The sequence below is a fragment of the Alternaria alternata genome, assembly GCF_001642055.1.
Source record: "Alternaria alternata strain SRC1lrK2f unplaced genomic scaffold CC77scaffold_23, whole genome shotgun sequence".
Taxonomy (NCBI): domain Eukaryota; kingdom Fungi; phylum Ascomycota; class Dothideomycetes; order Pleosporales; family Pleosporaceae; genus Alternaria; species Alternaria alternata.
The window spans coordinates 253,646-268,668 of NW_017306212.1; the positions used below are offsets into that span (position 1 = coordinate 253,646).

Below are 15,023 nucleotides of genomic sequence, written 5' to 3' on the forward strand. Positions count from 1 at the left end.
TGTTTATGGTGCTCTAGTCAACAGGGTATGCCTGCTGCATCTCCAGCCGTCTGGCTAGATCCAACGACCCAGTATGTGGACGTCTTGACTGTGTCGGAGTGGACTGATGATGCTTGAAGGAGATTGTTTCCTTGAGATAAATCGAAGGATGAAGTCGCAGCCGAGTGTTCTTGAACGCACACGTTGTGGTGTGTCTATGTCTGAGGAGAACGTGGTATGGCGCTAGGTCAGAAGTACCGGTTATGCAAGACGAAGACTCGGCAGCGAAGAAGGAGCGGCGATGGAGGTATTAAGATTAGAATCGATATAGAAAAGACGGTGTAACGAGAATCAATCCCGCTGACAAGAAGAGGAAAGGACGCTGCAAGATGGTCTGAGAACGATAGACGAGGAAGGCACGATGTTCTCTCACCAAGTACTTGGGAAGGAACGATGACGAGACGGCAAAATAACAGAACATTGCTAGAAGACGTCCTCAGGCTCAGGCCCGCCGTTAGCTCCGGGGCCACCACCGGGCAGTCGTAACCTCAGCAGACCACGCATTTCCATTGCATCCGCGTCTGCTGCCATGGCTCATTACACTTACCGGGTCGTTGTGTGCGAGGAGAAGGCGATGCGGCATCGTGGGTGGTTATCGGTATCATGACCCCGGCTTAGCGTGACTTCCCGCTGGCCAGTCAAACCTCGCAGACACCTGCAGCGCCGAAACACAAGACATGACCGCGCTGATGCGAGAGAGCAGTCTCTACCACTAAATCGGCCCCGAGGAAAGCTGCTAATACCCGTCATCTCGTTTCATGGCCTAGCCATGGAGGCGTCGGAAGCCTAGCGGACCCAATCAGCCATCGCCGACCGTTTGCCCCCTCCTGTCACGACCAGCATTGCGCGATGGAAGAGATGAGTCTCACTTCAGCTGGCCCATAACTGTGGAGATGACTTGTGTTCTCGGGGGTTCCGGAGTTTCCACCGCTGAAGAAAATTGGGTCGTGAGCGATGGAAGGTTGCGTGGCTGTCAATTCCCAAAGCTGTCAAAACTGACGCTAGTGTGGCGATCTACCACACAACCGAGTCTTGGGAACTGCATGTTCTCGCGAACAATGATGAGGCGGGCGTTTACATACTATCACGTGGGAATATGGCATGTATGTTGGTGGTTACGAGGTCACTACATACACTCTGCGCACTGCCAATCACCTCAGTGTGTAGCCACTGAGTCTGTCTCCTCCGCTTGACCTGTCACCCTTGTCTTCTATTCCATCCTGGGCGAATTCATCCAAGGCCTGCTTTGCACCATACTCTTTCAGTCCTGTCCGCGACTTCCTCCGCCGTATTGACGGATATCGTACAGGCTCCAAGTTGTCCAGAGGCGAGTACGAGAAGCGGCGCCGATTAGAGCCTTGTGGAAACTGATGTTCTAGAATGACCCGCACGTTCACGTTCTCGGGCGCCCAGCTATGGCGATGCTGCTGATTTGCATCTCTAGGTGACTTGCTCTTGTTCGAAGGCGTACTCGGCTGCTTAGGCTGTGGTGATGTCGACGCAGCTTCAATTGCTTTAACGTCTTCCGGCGGTTGATATTCTATCAAGTTAGGATTGTTGACCTCTCCTTGCCGCGTACCCTGCGATAGTCAGCTTGAATTACGACTTCGTCCAAGGCGCAGACTTACACTAGTTGGGTACACGGTTCCTGGCATCATCACGTATTCATCGAGCGCGTGCATCAGGTTGGCGAAATTGTAACCCTTCTTTGGATGACTCGGAAGAAACCGTTGCCCGATGTCGTTCCCAAAGCTGAGCATACAGTCTTGGTTTGGCAGATACTTGGACAGATTGGTATACCACTGGGGATACGTGCCGTACCAAGCTCCGACATCCGCGTTAAGGTCAACAGACATGTATATGTTCTCGAGGTCCTCTGGCTTCTGCACTAGCAGCACGAAGTCAAATTCGCGTGGCAATCCCGATTTCTGGAGCATGTTCTCTGTGAGTGTCCAAACGGCTTTTGCATCTTCAGCATCATATTCTGGTCCCCATGAACTTCTCTTCGATCGAACAGATCCTTGGATGCTCATCATGTGGAAAACTTTGTAGCTGCTGTTTACAGCTGCTTTCGGGTTCAGCGAAGCAGACACGGGTGCCTGCGACACACCTAGCGAGCTTGACAAGCTAAAGTTCCACTGCAGGTTCTCAGGCGACACGGCACCAAACATTAGCTCTGGCGCGTGCTTCAAGATACGCGGGTGCGAATCGCCTGGCTTTCGGGACTCGTTCGGGTCGCCGTTATCGCCATGAACCGTGACCTCAATTTCGGCGCTCTTGAAACGGTGCGAATCCGGATCATGGGGATGGAAGACGAAGTGCACTGAAACGAAGAAGAGGTTGTCGATAGTGGGTTCGTGAAGTGCGTTGGACTTGTAATAGCCGTGTTGAAGTCGATTTACATGGGCAGAGATGTACGCTTTCCCAGGTAATCGGCGCTCGTAGAGGCATTTCTGGTTCACCTGAAGACGCTTTCTTGGGATGTTCGGATCTTTAGGGGCAGGCCTGACCTTTGCTCGGCTTCTCTTGACAGGCGGGTCAGGTGTTTGGTGTCGAGGTTCAGGTTCGTCATTCCCTCCCTTGAAGCGTTGCAGCAACGAATGCATCGTATCGTGGGAGTCTATCGGAGACGACTTTTGCTAGATGCTCAGGCTGCCAGTCATGTGGTACCGAGACGTGTCGCGTGCCAAAGATGTCATCGACACATCCGGCTATGGCAGTATCTCTGGCGTTCTTGGATCTGAGCATGTCATGGCTGCGACACGATACAGAAGCGATGCACTTTGGAGGAATGGAGGCATGAAACCAAAGGATGGATAGGAGACAGCCCTAATATGGTTGGCACAGGCCAAATTAGGCGTAGATCTACCTGTCTCAGTAGTGCAGGTGTTGAAACCAATAGCCCCTACGTCATTTCGCGGTTAGCCTGAATGAGGGTAGGCACGCGGAGGTTCGTGACCTCTGTATGGTTTATGGAGAGGATGTGCGCCTCAACTTGTACATCGCTGGATGAGGGTGAAGGGCGTGGCCGACGGCCATAAGCTTCTTATCGGCGCGTTCCTTTATCGCAAGCGAACCCCGCAACATGGCTGGAAGAGGTGAAGTCTACGGAGCGGTAGAACCGGACTAGAGTATAATGGATATACAAATACAATCCTAAGACGCGTTATACCATCATTGTTCCTGGCTGCTTGTGATTTTGCAAGATGCAGCTGTGTCCGAAGGAGGTGTGTTACACGGTGCCATTCGCGGGGGCGGCGCTGCTAATCATCTCGTAACAGCTTGACAAGCTCGTCATCTCGCAGCTTGGCCTCCTCGCGCAACGCCGACTGGCCAGGGGTGTCAAGCTGAACCATTCTGAAGCAACCGTGAGTTTTCAAAGAGTCGCGTAGACGCTGCTAAGACGCCCAGGCATTGATCGCGAACAATCTACAAGAAGTACGACTCAAAACCCCACGCGCATCCTGGGTCGCATGCTGAACGCATACAGCTTATTCGCGATGGAAACCATACGGTCGCGGACCTCATGTCCATTGGCACGACCATGCTTGGCCGTCGCCATGTACAGCCCTCTGTTGTCAACTCTCTCTCAGCGTTGATGGTCGAAGGCACCTTTCCTACAGGCACATACCTCGTTACCGTCCACCACCCCGTGTCCACCGATGATGGAGACCTCGAGAAAGCGCTGTATGGCTCGTTCCTGCCTGTTCCGTCCAACGACATGTTCCCGCTACCCGAGTCGGACGTATACGATGATACGAAGCAGCCAGGCGCAATAGTGGCAGTCAAGGGTGAGGCTGGTGTAATCAAGTTGAATGAGGGGCGCAAGAGGATCAAGCTGAAGGTCAAGAGCATGGGAGACCGACCAATCCAGGTATGGCAGCTTTATCAGAACGACAGAGTACGCGACTGACGGCACATAGGTTGGATCACATTACCACTTCATCGAGACGAACCCGCAACTCCAGTTCGATCGCGTTCGAGCGCATGGTTACCGCCTCGACATCCCCGCCGGCACCTCGGTGCGTTTCGAGCCTGGCGATACGAAGACGGTCACCTTGGTACAGATCGGTGGCAATCAGATTATAAAGGGCGGGAACATGATCGCCTCAGGCTTCATCGAAGACATGTCCGTCGCAAATGGAATCGTGGAGAGGTTGAAGTCTGGTGGTTTCCTTCACGAGCCAGAGCCGCATGGCGATGCCGCGCACATCGATATCTGCACCATGGAGCGACAGGCCTACATCAGCATGTTTGGTCCAACAACCGGCGATCTGGTCAGGCTCGGGGCTACAGATCTCTGGATCAAGGTGGAGAAAGACATGACCCAGTACGGTGATGAGTGTGCTTTTGGAGGAGGAAAGACTCTCAGAGAAGGCATGGGTCAAGCTGGAGGTCGATCCGACAAGGACTCGCTGGATACCGTCATCACCAACGCTTTGATTATCGACTGGTCTGGCATCTACAAGGCGGATATCGGAATCAAAGACGGAATCATTGTTGGTATTGGCAAGGCAGGTAACCCGGACGTGATGGACGGAGTGGACCCCAACCTAGTGGTCGGTTCCTGCACCGATGTCATTGCAGGCGAACATAAGATCATAACGGCGGGCGGGTTTGATACCCACATCCACTTTATCTGTCCTCAACAAGCATATGAGGCTATAGCATCGGGTATCACGACTATGCTTGGTGGCGGCACTGGACCTAGTACAGGTACAAACGCGACAACTTGTACTCCTGGCAAGACGCATATCAGGCAGATGCTGCAAGCTATCGACGAATTGCCTTTGAACTACGGTATCACGGGCAAAGGAAACGATTCCGACATACGGCCTCTGCAACAGCAAGCTGAGGCGGGTGTCTGCGGTCTCAAGTTGCACGAGGATTGGGGAACCACGCCAGCTGCCATCGACGCTTGTTTGACTGTGTGTGACGAGTACGATATCCAGACACTTATCCACACGGACACACTCAATGAGTCCGGTTTTGTCGAGTCAACGATTGCAGCTTTCAAAGACAGAACGATCCACACTTACCACACCGAAGGCGCAGGCGGAGGCCATGCTCCAGACATCATCAGCGTTGTCGAGCTCGACAACGTTCTCCCCTCATCCACCAACCCAACCAGACCCTACACCCGAAACACTCTGGACGAACATCTCGACATGCTGATGGTCTGTCACCACCTCTCCCGAAACATCCCAGAAGACGTCGCCTTCGCCGAATCCCGAATCCGCGCCGAGACTATCGCCGCAGAAGACGTTCTCCACGACCTCGGTGCCATCTCCATGATGTCGTCCGACTCCCAAGCCATGGGCCGTTGCGGCGAGGTCATTCTTCGTACCTGGAATACCGCGCATAAGAACAAAGTGCAACGCGGCACCCTGGAAGAAGATAAGGACACCGATGCCGATAACTTTAGAGTGAAACGGTACATTAGTAAATACACGATCAATCCTGCCATAGCGCAGGGTATGGGCCACCTCATCGGTAGTATAGAGGTAGGTAAAGTAGCAGACCTGGTACTCTGGACACCAAGAAACTTTGGCGTCAAGCCATCTCTAGTCGTGAAGAGTGGAATGTGCTCCTACGCTCAAATGGTATGTACCGCCCTCGTCTTTCTTTTTTGGGGACTATCATACTAACTTCAAACAGGGTGATCCCAACGCCTCCATCCCCACCGTCGAGCCCATAATCATGCGGCCCATGTTCGCCCCGCTCCTTCCCCAAACAAGCATAACATTTGTCTCGCAAGCCTCCATCGCCTCGGGTGTCGTGAAGTCCTACGGGTTGCGCAAGCGTGTCGAGGCAGTCAAGAATTGCAGGAACATCGGGAAGAGGGATATGAAGTTCAACGATACGAGACCGAAGATGAAGGTTGACCCGGAACGGTATACGGTTGAAGCGGACGGTATGGTCTGTACGGCGGAGCCGTCGGAGACGTTGCCGTTGACGCAGGGATATTTTGTTTATTAGTCCAAAATTGGATGTTCATTACTGTCGTCGCAGAGACATGATTCTGCATCGTACAAATCTGTGATTAGCCCTGAATGTTCATTTGGCTGTGAGAAAATCGTGCTCGGATACTGCTACAAACTGCTGACTACTCTTACAATAATTGATGTCTATCTCTGTCCTAGAAAGACTAGCGACCACACCAAAAAGCTTGATGTGCTTAGAAAAAAAAGTCTGAAAGACTTACGCATCGTCGTTCAAGAATTCTCATCAACCCTACGATATCAGTCTCCTCTCAAACACACCACCACCTCCTCATCCTGACCCTCAGCACGAACCAACTCGGCCTTCTCCTTCTTCGTCATTGGGCTCCTCTCCCTATCACCATGACTTAATGTAACCTGTCTCTTACGCTTGATAGTTGGCTCAAAGTCGCTCGCTGTCGGATTCAGCATGACAGTGCCGCTGACATCAGAATGTGCCATTCCGCCGCCAATTGCCTGCGTAAGTTCGGGTCCCATGCCTGTGTTGTCGATATGGTGCTCAAAGCTGCCCAGTTCCTCGCCTAGGGCGCTGAATAGCTGTCTCTCTAGACGGCCGGTACTGTCGATGCTTGAAAGCGACACTCCAGTCTTATGACAGGGTTTGAACGGAGAAAGCTTCGTACCGTCCAAAGCGGCGTTGGTGGCTAAATGCGCATCAATAGCGTCCACGTCGATTACTTCAACTAGGTCAGGGATACCGCCCTGAGTGTCATGTAAAGGTTTGTCTTGACCCTTAGAGGCGAAATTATGTACTGTCTGAGACCCTGAATTTGGTGATGGTGGGGAGCTCTGGTCATGGCGCATTGCTTGATCCGATAGCCTTGGTAAACTGGAAGTGAAGCCTTCTTTCCTGCCCCTAATATTCACAGTTGATGGGCCGTGAGCAGACCCAAATTTAGCAGGTTCGGCGGTTAGAGGTGGCGCCTCACTTCGATTGAATCTATATATACTTGAGAGGGCGATGGATGGGTCCCTCATCGAGACATCTGAGGTGTAAGTTGGCAACCTCTGTGCGAAAGGGTTTGGTGTGGGCACGCGATTCGCGTGCGGAAAAGGTGTGGGCAACCGTGACTGCGAAGGAGGGTAGTTTTCCTTATTGGTTGAAACAGAAAGATGGTTCAGGGTAGAAGATTTGTCGTTTACCTTATCTTGCGACCGTTGTTTAGTTGGTGACTGCTTGTTCGAAGCATTTCGTAGGACGTTGTTGAGTTCCGCATAGGACGACTTGCGAACGATAGATGCTGAAGATGGACGATTGACTGGCGGAACGATTTCTGGCTTCGACGGATGGTATGTGTGAGCAGTTGGTGGTCTACCAGCATTCTCGTGGTGCTGGTTACAAAACCCATGCTGTAATTCACGATTCTGCTTTGGCGGGCTCATGGCTTCAATGATCTGACCTAGTTGGTCGTCTCGAAGCGTGACGACGAGTTGTCTTTCCTTGTCTTTCCCTGGATGATGGTTTTCCCAGTCTGTGCTGTTACTCTGGCTGTATTGCGACTTGTCGGGCATCCATGGTGGAGGGCCCTGTCTTGATAAATGTGACGATGTGTACGAGTAATCAGGCATAGCCATATCGCTAGTTGAACCTGACGTAGTTCTCTTTGTTGACCAAGTATCCATGCTCACGTCATCGGCGCAACCACCGAGCGAGTTGAGAGTATCGCCCCATGTACCCAGGCGGCTGTTGTTTTTTAAGCTCGGAACTGGCTTCGAAAACTGCGATATGGATGGCAAGTGTGCGTTGGATCGTCGATTTGGCAAGATGTTGGGTGGCCTGTCGACATTGTACATAGAACGTTGCGATATCGGCGATTGCATTTGCATATCTCCTATGAAAGGTCGAACTTTGGGGGCCCAAGACAGTGTTGGAGACGTCTGCGATAGGTATGTAGCTCGTTCAAGGCCATTGGGTAGATACAGGGGGTTCCGTATCGGCCATGAGATTCCCGTTTGTTCCAAGATGTCTGTAATTCATCAGTATATGGATATGAATGGCATGTGTTTGATAGTAGTACCTTTTGGAGCATGCTGGAACGAGAAGCAAACAATATCGTTGGTGGCACCAAGGTCCGCTTCCCCAGGGCTGGTTGACTTCGTGATCAGCTGTTCTGACAGTGTTATCCTTATACGTCCATTTGGATCGCGCGCATCCCACGAGCTTTGCATGAGGGTACGATGGTGAAAGGGTGGGAATTCGAGGTATGGCTTCTGTTGGCTTGTGGGGTAGTCATTGATGGTAAGCGACCTCTTCTCATGGGCTGCGACATGGTCAGTTCGGATTATGTGTAGCACCAAGTCTACGTCAGCATACCGATCTCCTGGGGCCATTTTGAGGTAATGTCGAAGAAGCCACGACTGTGCCAATCAGCATTGAGGCTCCATGTTCAAAAGCTGAAGCACAGAGCTCACAAGACTCTAGCCCCGTCGAAAATGACCTGAACAGTGTATACGACCTTCTGGTTCGTCTTCCGTCGGGATTCGATGAGCGGCGAGGCTTTTGATAGCGTAGCCCATGAGTGTACAGAGATGCGGAACGGCGTAGACGTTGGCAACGAGTTGATGTAACATGTCAAAGTAGGCAGCTGGCGGCCATCTGCATGCTTGTGAGTACTGATGCTGGTGACTTCTGGAAGACTCTTGCAAGTGGATGGCGAAGACTATGGTACTCACACTCTTTAGGTGAGACATAACAGGCAGTCTTGAACTCCTGTATCGGTACGTGAGAGTCCTTAGGGAAGAGGATCACATCCCAGTCGTCGTAGCGCATGGCAGGTGTGGGGCTGCTGTTGTTCGGGTCCAAAAGAGCAACAAGCAATTGGCATTCGTGCCGGATGGGTGTTTTTTGAGGGGAGGTGAAAGACGACTGTTTATGAGAGTCAAGGGCTGAGCGACGGAGAGCACGTCCACAGTTCAGTATGAGGAAGGCACAATTGTCAGCATAGAACGTCATCGCAAGAACAACTTCATGTCCTGGGTAATCCTCACAAAGGCAATCGAATTCAAGCACATACGAAAGGGAGCGTATAAAGTAAGAAATGTGTAGTTGGATTGTAGCCAACCTATATCATTGAATAAGTATATAGGAACCGTTAGAAAACCCTTCTACTTGAAACTCGCCGACCGCCGGTTCGTGACATATCTTTCGAAGCCCTTTGCAGAGCCTTCTACTAGAAAGACTTCAACCTTCAATCTAGAATGTTTCCTGTTCCAGGCATCTGTCATGATCCTATAACCAGACAAGCAATGCAGTGCAAATCCGAAAGAAGCGCATCTTTACAGCAAAGGCGCAAACCTTCTTGCTATGACACAAAGGAAACATTTTCTTGACGCCTTCTCTTGTGCATGGGTATACCATAATCTTGTTCGCCAGACGCCTCGCTAAAGCATTATGCCTTCATGCCCAGTAAGAATATAGCCACATCGTTGAATGAAGTAATTCCCAAACTCCATGCTAAAGCGGCAAACAGTATTTGATATGCGTATAACCGATGCGAGGGCGTAGTTGAACTACTGCGGAGGAAATTGCTGCGAGAAGGCACCGCCGAAGTCGGACGATCCGAAGCCAGAACCGTTGGCGCCGTTAGGAGGGGGTGAGACAAAGCGGCCAAAGTTTCCGAAGGTGGGAGTGCCGTTTTGACCGCTTGGGTTACCAGTCTGGCCGTTGGCGGGGTTGGTCGGAGGGCCTGCGCTCTGACTGCTGGGTCGCGAGCCACCTAGGTTGGTGTTCATCGAAGGTGGGTAAGGCGAGGGCTGGCCAGCCTGCGCCGGGAAGCTACTACAGAGCGATGTTAGCGAAGTACAAAGAATAGCTGAAATGGAGTACTATAATGCACTTTGAACAAAACGTTAGACAAATCATCCAAGCCAGCAAGCACGCAACAAAACACGCAGAAAATAGAAGAATCGTGTGATTGGAATGATAGCCAATCCCGCTTGGAGCAGCGCACAATCGTGAAGGAAAGGCAATCGACAGAAAGCAGCATCCGACCCATGCATGACTAGCTACATCCCATATGCTCCCAGGAATATGAGTGGCACGCTTTGAAAGGAAAGCCCGAAGGGGAGAATAGATGGCCTGTTATACAAAGACTCCCTTCTATGGCCCTCCGCAAGATCGGTGTCGTGAGAAGAAGTCGAGAACTTTTGGAGAACCGCCCGTTATAGAACTAAAGACCAAATCGCTCGAAATTCATCATGCCGAGTCATGAAAGGGGTCATTGCAGTAAGCCAACGGGATGAACCACGAATGAAGCGCCGTGCAAGCAATACAGAGGGAAAGAATGCGCTTACTGTAGCCAAGTTAGCATCAAACAAACATGTAGCAGGATGGACGATTGACTTACCTTCATCATCGGACCGTAACCGCCGCCACCACCGTAGGGGTGTTGCGGAGGCATACCCATGCCTGGGCCAAAGGGAACTGGTGGAGGTGGCGCAGGGCGGTAAGGGGTGCCAGCTGGGCCGGAGTTGTTCTGTGAGCGACCCCAGCTGAGACGAACGCGAGAGTTGCCAATCGGGTAGCCCTGCATCTGGTTGATGGCCATCTCAGCAGCATGGCGCTGAACGAACTGGACAAAGCCACATCCCTTGCCTGGAGGAATCTTGACGTAAGTAATCTCGCCGAAGCCCTGGAAGAAGGAGCGGAGCTCGTCTTCGGTAACGTAGCCGGAAAGGCCGCCGACGAAGACAGTGGTGTTGTTGGGGTCGGTGAACTGGTTCATCGGCTGGGGGGCACCGTAGTAGCCGCCCATTGGGGGAGCGCCCATGGAGTACATGCCCATTCCGGGGCCGCCGCCGCCTTGTGGCATGCCCATGCCGCCAGGACCTCCGGGACCGCCGCTCTTGTTCTTGGGTGTGGCGGTAGAGATGCGCATGGGACGGTTGCCGCAGTAAACGCCCTGCATCTCGGTGAGGGCCTTTTGCTGGTCCTCCTCGCTAGCGAACCGGACGAAACCGTAGCCGCGCGACATACCACTGATGGGGTCGGACATGATCTTAGCAGACTTGGTGGACTGGTACTTGTTCTGGAAGAGCTGGACGAGGACGAACTCGGTGACCTCGGGGCCCAAGTCTCCGACGAATATGCTGAACTCGGGACCACGCTCATCGCGGCTGCTCGAATCGTTAGTGATCACTGTCGTATATGGGAAGCCGGGTGAGACTTGCCTCCTGTCAGCAAGACCACCACCAGAGGCCCAGTTCAGCTTGAAAGGGCGGTTGGAGTTGGGGATGAGTTGGCCGTTGAGGGAAAGGGCCTTGGACGCGGCATCAGGGCTCGCGAAGTCGACGAAGCAATATCCAGCATTGCTGCTATGCGGTAGTTAGCCTGGAGACTTTTTCCTCGGTGATCTCCGTGCTTACCCGGAGAACTTGTCACGGATCATCTTGACGTTGACGGTCTCGCCCATGTTGTACCAGATGCTGCGCACAAAGTTCTCGTCGATCCAGGGCTCGAGTTCACCCATCCTGCGCCATATTAGCATTGGTGTTCCCCCACCTAGAAGAAAGCTATCGGAGCGCGCGCATTGCGGTCTGGTATACACCATGCGCCACACAGGCGCGTATGCGGACTCACCAGAGAGTCGTCTTGCCAGCACCTTGGCCTTGGCCGTCGCCACCAGCGCTGCCTGGCGGGCCCATGTTGCCCTGGGGAGGGAAGCCGTTGCCGGAGGCGTCCATGGGCTGACCCATGTCGCCGGGCTGCGGGGTTTGGTTGTTCATATCGCCCTGGGGCTGGCCCTGGAATTGGTCGCCGTAGCTGTTGTTGAATGACATGGTCGATAGATCAAGCGGGGTAATCGGTTGAGCTAACGGAGGTGGGGAGTAAGGTTACGGGCTCTAATTATGATAGAGAACTGTAGAGTCTTTTAAATGGTCTGCGCAGAAAAAGCAACCATTAGTGTCGGTGAATGAGCGCGCAGAAGGTCACGCAGCGGGAGCAGGGTAAGGGTATTGCAAGGTGGCAGACTGCACTTACCGATTAGATCCGGCTCCTTCTATCACTGTAGAGAAGCGTAGCCTGCGGAGGCGCGTAGGCAGTTGGGCGTATAAGCCAAGGAGACAGTCGGAAAAGCGGCGACAGTAACTCCGGATCGCACGAAGGAGTGGGCGGGTGAGGGGGGGCGTGAAGGAGTGACCGTGAGGAAGCTCGAATGAAATCTAGGCGGGCGGTCAGTCGCAGAGTCTTGCTGCTAGGCATCACATGCGGCGGGCGCACGAGGCCCAGGTCACGACAGGTGCTGGCAACACCCACGGCAGCAAGAGCGCGTCGGGATGCGCGACTCTGGCTCTCGCTGATGGGAGAGTGCTGCAGGCCGGGCGACCAAGTCCGTGCAGAGCAACGACGTCAGTAGGCGATGGGCACACAGGCGTAGCAGACGGGTGGTGTCCGAATTGATTGTGCAATCCGCCTGTGATGCGACCATGGCCGGATGCACGAAATTGTGCAGTGGGCGACCCGCCAAGACGAGATGAAAATTGCTAAGAGAGATAAACATACCGAAAAAGCTCAAGGGCACCGGCGGACGTGAGAAGCAGATGAGATCCAAACACCACAACGCAAAGGAATCAGAGAGGAAAGACGCTCGAAGACGAGAGTGCTCGGTTGTGTGGGAGGAAGGTCGGTCGGTGGGCGGGGTCGGTGGAAGAGCGAAGAACTGCAGATGATGTACGGCGCCGAGAATCCGCTAGGATTTACTTCGCTTGGATTTGGTAGCGATGGCAGCGCGAACCTGGGGACGCGGATGGCGTAGACCAGTGCTGGTTTAAGCTTTCGATCGATACAAGGATAATTGCGCTGAAGCGACCCAAGGATGAAGCGGCTCCATTGCGAGTGGCCCATCGCATCTCGCTACAGAGGCTCAACACGGCTGCCACGCTGGCATCGACCAGATGAAGAACGGTGCCGGCTGCCTGCGATCTACTTTGCGTTATTAATAGGCGACCCACCCCTGGCACCGTAGATGACTTGCAGCCAAAAGTCGTCACTGGGCTGTTGCAATGTGCGGGGCGGTGCTCCTCAGGCAGAGGCTCCATTGCCTTTCCAATCACCATCTTTCCACCCATGCCCGCATCGCATCTCTGGGCTCTGCATACACAGGCTGCGCAGTTTTGCGCCGGCCGAATCACACACTTGTACCGCCATGGCCTTCTCCATTCTCTCTCAGTGGCCCCGCCGCCTGCAGCTAAACGGCTGGTCGCTGCGGCACTCACCCAATGAGCTTGACACAGACATATCACGACCGTTGTGCTCTTGTGGAGCTGTCAAGGCACTCATCAAACATGGGCAACGGCTACTGATGATCAATTCAATACATGGTCAAGCCTATCATTGTTCGTATTGGTATCTCTTAGTAAGCAGGTTTCTATCATGTCAACCTTCTCCCAGGTTTCCTACAACGCCTGACCAGTGAGCTTCTCTGGGATGCCAGCAGCAGCCTTGGCCTCGCCCAGCTGTTCGCGACCCTCGGCGAAGACCTTGTCGAAGTCGTACTCGAACCACCTGATATCCGGGTTCAACCCAGCAAACTTCCACTCTCCATCAATCTTCTTATACCAGTGCATGTTGAAACTGTGGGCGTGGCCCTTAACCGCGACCTTTGTGCGTGTCTCATCCGTGTACCTCTGGTGAGGCACACGGAGCTGGTGGTACCCGATAATCTCGTCCTCTGACGTCTTCTCCCACCGTGTACCGCCGATGAAGTGCTGTGTCTTGAGGAGGGGGTTGCCTAGGACGGCAGGATCCGACGCCATGGCGACAAACTCATCTGCAGGCATTGCCTCCCAGATCTTGTCCAGGAACGAGCGGTAGTCAATCCTCAGTGTTGGTGCGATGCATTTGCGGAGACGGTCCCAGTCCTGCTATGCGTGAGTAATCATCATTCAGTAGTGCTGCATGTAGACCGACCTTGCTATCGTAGCTGTCTGCCCACTCGTAGCATGCCGACTGGCAGCCCATAACATCTAGACTTGTTAGTCACGTTCGTAAGAGGTAGCATCAGAAGACTAACCCTCGAACGTAGGCTTCAATTCGTTCTTCTCAAACATGATGGCTTTTATTTCTGAAGATTGTAGGAGATGTTTAAATTGCTGTATTACTGTGATATTTCAACTGTATCTCTACAACATAGTCCTTCGTCTTTATATCTATCGTGTTGCATACTCTAGCACTTCTATTTGCGTCGACTTCTGCGACGTTTGGCTTCGGGTCCCCGCTCAACGGGGTTCCGCCATCCGCATATTCGAGACTGCCGGTGCGGTGCCAGCGGTCACGAACGGGGCCGAGGACATTTTTGGAGGCGGAAGTCCCTGTGTTTCGACTTGGCCGAAATATTTCTACACCATAGTGGAGTCGTATCGAGAAAGTGCTGCAGGGCAGTTGCTGCCGCGACCCCTCGCGGAAACAAAGAAGATGCACGGGCCTATGAAACACCAAACTATCCGATGGTGCGCCGTACCTTCAAACTTCCTTCATATCCAGATTTAGTAATCGAGTTGGTGCGCGTTCGTTCGGTTTCGTCGAATTTCGCTGCTAGCAGATTGAGAGACCGTTTCGCCTCTCATGGTTATCCGATCGACGAAGCTGCTGCCAAGTTCGCGACAATCCGATCCGGGCCCACCACCTCTGAGGGAAAATGAACATTACACAGTGAAAGCGACGTTTCTCTTCTCTGCGCAACGCAATGCAATGCAAGAACAACATACCCTCGAAAGAGAAAGGATGTTTTCGTTCAAAGAGTACCTATCTAGGAGAGCCCCCGCCAGGAAAGGAACAATAGGAACATAGCTCTTGTTGTTGCGCTGTGTCGCAAAGAAGACAGGCACCGTCGCAAAAATGGCTCATATATTCCTGGGAGGGAGTGGCCCTGCTCTTCGTGAAAACGGCCAACATAGACAAGTACATCTCCAGTCCCACATCTTTCCTTCTGAATGGTCGTACGCAAGAGATCTACTTGGCTATAGGCAAATTGGTCGCTCTCA

The 15,023-nt window shown here is 52.9% G+C and overlaps 6 protein-coding genes across 6 annotated transcripts; 1 reads left to right on the forward strand and 5 right to left on the reverse strand.

Annotated features, from left to right (window-relative positions):
- Positions 1-989: 989 nt before the first annotated feature.
- CC77DRAFT_408471 (hypothetical protein) lies at positions 990-3,056 on the reverse strand. Its single transcript, XM_018531601.1, has 2 exons — positions 1,668-3,056; positions 990-1,619 (listed from the first exon to the last, which is right to left on the reverse strand). Exons 1-2 carry the CDS (start codon positions 2,643-2,645, stop codon positions 1,191-1,193), a joined length of 1,407 nt encoding a protein of 468 aa, XP_018381393.1. The 5' UTR covers positions 2,646-3,056; the 3' UTR covers positions 990-1,190.
- On the forward strand, positions 2,946-6,113 carry CC77DRAFT_408401 (urease). Its single transcript, XM_018531598.1, has 6 exons — positions 2,946-3,266; positions 3,321-3,407; positions 3,451-3,477; positions 3,530-3,913; positions 3,963-5,642; positions 5,698-6,113. Exons 1-6 carry the CDS (start codon positions 3,246-3,248, stop codon positions 6,016-6,018), a joined length of 2,520 nt encoding a protein of 839 aa, XP_018381394.1. The 5' UTR covers positions 2,946-3,245; the 3' UTR covers positions 6,019-6,113.
- Positions 6,114-6,281: 168 nt separating this feature from the next.
- Positions 6,282-8,811, reverse strand: CC77DRAFT_998101 (hypothetical protein; the record flags this gene model as incomplete). Its single annotated transcript, XM_018536529.1, has 5 exons — positions 6,282-8,008; positions 8,108-8,302; positions 8,356-8,399; positions 8,454-8,637; positions 8,715-8,811. 5 exons carry the CDS (start codon positions 8,809-8,811, stop codon positions 6,282-6,284), a joined length of 2,247 nt encoding a protein of 748 aa, XP_018381395.1.
- A 1,305-nt stretch (positions 8,812-10,116) lies between these two features.
- Positions 10,117-11,842, reverse strand: CC77DRAFT_408745 (RNA-binding domain-containing protein). Its single transcript, XM_018531604.1, has 4 exons — positions 11,406-11,842; positions 11,211-11,351; positions 10,388-11,156; positions 10,117-10,333 (listed from the first exon to the last, which is right to left on the reverse strand). Exons 1-4 carry the CDS (start codon positions 11,588-11,590, stop codon positions 10,331-10,333), a joined length of 1,098 nt encoding a protein of 365 aa, XP_018381396.1. The 5' UTR covers positions 11,591-11,842; the 3' UTR covers positions 10,117-10,330.
- On the reverse strand, positions 11,832-12,643 carry CC77DRAFT_1024392 (hypothetical protein). Its single transcript, XM_018525857.1, has 2 exons — positions 12,022-12,643; positions 11,832-11,920 (listed from the first exon to the last, which is right to left on the reverse strand). The coding sequence occupies exon 1, from the start codon at positions 12,241-12,243 to the stop codon at positions 12,025-12,027; it is 219 nt and encodes a 72-aa protein (XP_018381397.1). The 5' UTR covers positions 12,244-12,643; the 3' UTR covers positions 11,832-11,920; positions 12,022-12,024.
- Positions 12,644-13,436: 793 nt separating this feature from the next.
- Positions 13,437-14,090, reverse strand: CC77DRAFT_945423 (scytalone dehydratase; the record flags this gene model as incomplete). The annotated part of the gene is made up of 3 exons (XM_018535021.1): positions 13,437-13,901; positions 13,951-14,006; positions 14,054-14,090. 3 exons carry the CDS (start codon positions 14,088-14,090, stop codon positions 13,437-13,439), a joined length of 558 nt encoding a protein of 185 aa, XP_018381398.1.
- Positions 14,091-15,023: the final 933 nt, after the last annotated feature.